Source organism: Hippocampus comes, unplaced genomic scaffold (assembly GCF_001891065.2).
Source record: "Hippocampus comes isolate QL1 unplaced genomic scaffold, H_comes_QL1_v1.1 scaffold699, whole genome shotgun sequence".
Classification (NCBI taxonomy): Eukaryota; Metazoa; Chordata; class Actinopteri; order Syngnathiformes; family Syngnathidae; genus Hippocampus; species Hippocampus comes.
Genome location: NW_017805822.1, coordinates 22,217 through 25,161, shown reverse-complemented (window position 1 = coordinate 25,161; position 2,945 = coordinate 22,217). Strand labels below are relative to the sequence as shown.

General features: G+C 52.3%; 1 protein-coding gene across 2 annotated transcripts in view; it reads left to right on the top strand.

The window, feature by feature from the left end:
• LOC109525561 (3-hydroxy-3-methylglutaryl-coenzyme A reductase-like) overlaps window positions 1-2,945 on the top strand; it is a 25,653-nt gene that overhangs the window by 20,182 nt on the left and 2,526 nt on the right. Inside the window, exons 10-16 of one of the 2 annotated variants that reach the window (XM_019886139.1) lie at window positions 399-625; window positions 1,038-1,135; window positions 1,213-1,407; window positions 1,493-1,651; window positions 1,940-2,097; window positions 2,186-2,291; window positions 2,542-2,712. In XM_019886139.1, coding sequence (XP_019741698.1) covers window positions 399-625; window positions 1,038-1,135; window positions 1,213-1,407; window positions 1,493-1,651; window positions 1,940-2,097; window positions 2,186-2,291; window positions 2,542-2,712 — 1,114 coding nt within the window. The remainder of the gene's footprint in view (window positions 1-398; window positions 626-1,037; window positions 1,136-1,212; window positions 1,408-1,492; window positions 1,652-1,939; window positions 2,098-2,185; window positions 2,292-2,541; window positions 2,713-2,945) is intronic. The other variant, XM_019886140.1, reaches the window with a different exon arrangement.

The window sequence follows — 2,945 nt, the reverse complement described above, 5'->3', positions numbered from 1 at the left end:
TTTGCATTTTCAATTGGCAACGACACATATAAAAGGTGTTAATTTGTTGCAAGAAAAAAAAAAAAACAAGTCAAAATGTGTATTTTTCCTCCATTTTAGGCTGGCGTCCAAATGGCCAAACAGCCCGTCGGCCTGAATTTGGTTTGACTATTTAATCGGTCACGCGCTGACGAATCCCGATCCGTTCAACCACAAGCCGCCAGGGGACCCGTGAACCATATTAGGGCTCTCCCCTCGTAGGCGCTCTCCGCATTTTCTGTTTGAAACGTATCGTCGGTTATTCAGAGGAAAATTCGCCCTTTTGCTGCTCTTGTGTTCTCGAGACGCAAAAAGAAGACATTTCTTTCTCTCTGGTGGCGTTGCGCGTGCGTCCTAATCCCGCCGCTGGCGTTCCTCAGGGTGGACATGGAGCAGGTGATCACGCTGGGCCTGGCCCTGCTGCTTGCCGTCAAGTACGTCTTGTTCGAGCAGAGCGAGACCGAGTCATCGCTGTCCATCAAGAACGCCTCGGGCGGCTCGCCCCCCGCCCGCCGGCTGGCGCCCCTGGCCCGTGGCTGCTGCGGGATGGACTTTGCCAACGGCGCGGCGGCGGCGGCGGGGTCCAGACGTTTGTGCGAGGAGGAAGGTCAATAATTGCTTCTATTCGTGACACATCAGCAGTGACTGAAATCTTCACATTTCACCAAAGTTGCTTCAAAAATTGTTTCTGGAACAGAAATTGTATACATTTTATTTTTTTAATGGAAAAAAAGTGGTTCTTTTACTACTCAAAGTAACATTTTTCCCCAGGCTCCAAGCAAGATTTTTCACAAAAACATTTTCCTTTTTTCCATTTGTTTTCACCTAGTCATTTTTTTTTTTTTTTTTTTTTTTAAGATGTCAAAAATGTGTTAGTTCGCAGGTATTTTTTCTTTTCTTCACACCCCAAAATTGTTCCACAAGAAGTATTTTTTTCTGAGGGTTCTCGAGAGAAAAGTGGTCGAACAAAGTCTTATATTGCCAAGAATCGGTGTTTTGAAGGCACATTTTGTTGACGTGGTCCACAGCGGAGGAGGCCAGCACGCCCGATGAGCCCAAAGCTGAAGCTTGTCCACGCGCGCTCCAGGAATGTCTGGACATCCTCGCCGATCCGCAGGTGAGCTCCCGCCCGACTCTCGCGACGTTTAATTCACGGCCGTGGCGTCAGACCGCGACCGCTCGCCGTCTTTCCAGCGAGGGCCCCGCTGCCTCAGCGACGGCGAGGTGATCAACCTCGTGGCGTCGCGTCACATCCTCAGCTATAAGCTGGACGCCGTGCTGGAGACCCCCGAGAGGGGCGTGGCCATCAGGAGGGAGATATTGTCTTCCAGGCTCCCCCTTCCCGCCGCCTTGTCGTCGCTTCCGTACAAAAACTACGACTATGCCAAGGTGAAGGCGACGTGAACCTTCGCGTGTGTTCGTTTGGAACGGAATCGAGGTGATGCGAAGGTCTTCGCGCATTCCCGTTTGACAGGTGACGGGCACGTGCTGCGAGAACGTCATCGGCTATATGCCGGTGCCGGTGGGCGTGGCCGGCCCGCTGCCCTTGGACGACAAGCAGTTTTATGTTCCCATGGCGACCACCGAGGGCTGCCTGGTGGCGAGCACGAACCGGGGCTGCCGGGCTCTTTCTGTAAGTGCCGACGCGTAGCGCGCGTCAACCTTTTCCAAACTAAAGAAAGAAAAGGCACGGCGAGAAAAAGTTGACCAGCGCGCCAAAAAAGTTTGCAATGAAGAAATCGTAGAGTCCAAATTAGTAGAAATGCGCAAATATGATGAAGCAAAAAAAAAAAGAGAGAAAAAAAATCCATCTATCAAGGATTCCCTCCACCCCCACTAGATTAAAAAAAAAAAAAAGTGCAAGTCAACTTCCAATATTGAATTGATATTGTAAGTCTGATGTTGTGATGGGTTGTCGCAGCTGAGCGGGGGCTGTCGCAGCAGGGTGCTCGCCGACCGCATGACTCGGGGTCCCGCGGTGCGGCTGCCTTCGGCCTGCCGCGCCGCCGAGGTCAAAGCGTGGCTGGAGAGCGGCGAGGGCTTGAGCGTCATCAAAGACGCCTTCGACCAGACCAGCAGGTGCGATGACGGGCGCCGCGCCCGACTCCCCGATCGCTGCGTCGTCAAGGCCGTCGCCGGGCTGACGGCACCTTTTTGGCCTGAGCAGGTTTGCCCGGCTGGAGAAAATGCTGGTCGGCTTAGCGGGGAGGAACCTCTACATCCGCTTTGAGGCGCCCACCGGAGACGCCATGGGCATGAACATGCTCTCAAAGGTACCTTCCCACGTCCGTGAACGTACAAAGTGCCGTTCTCTTTGCTTTACGTGGAGTTTGAAGCTCAACACTAACTGGGAATGGCAATTCGCAGAACATGCGGGGGGGTTTTGGCTTTTTGTTTAATGGCGTACGTGTAATATTCGATTGCCAGACGTATTTATGACAGTGCGCCTCTTTTGGCCGAAAGATGAAAATGAGTTGAGCAAAAATGCCTTTCTTTGCTGGAGGTAATGACGTCTGTTTGCAGGGCTGCGAGAAGGCCCTGCAGCGACTGCGGCAGCAGCATGCCGACGTGGAGGTTCTCTCCGTCAGCGGCAACTTTTGCACCGACAAGAAGTCGGCCGCCATCAACTGGATCCTGGGGCGCGGCAAGGGCGCCGTGTGCGAGGCCACCCTCCCTGCCAAGGTGGTCCGCGAGGTAACGGGGCAAAAAGACATCCAAAATCAGGTGGCGAAGAAAAAAAAGAGAGCATAAGAAGAGGAAAAAGTCATCTGAAGAACTGAATGACATTTTTTAGCCCGAAATAGCAGTTGTTTTCCAAGTCACTTGTATTTTCTTGACAAAAGTTGCGGTCTAGAGAGTCCGATTTTGTGCGATTGTAGTCATAATAGCCCCCCCCCCCCCCATCCAAATAAGATTTATTTAGGTTT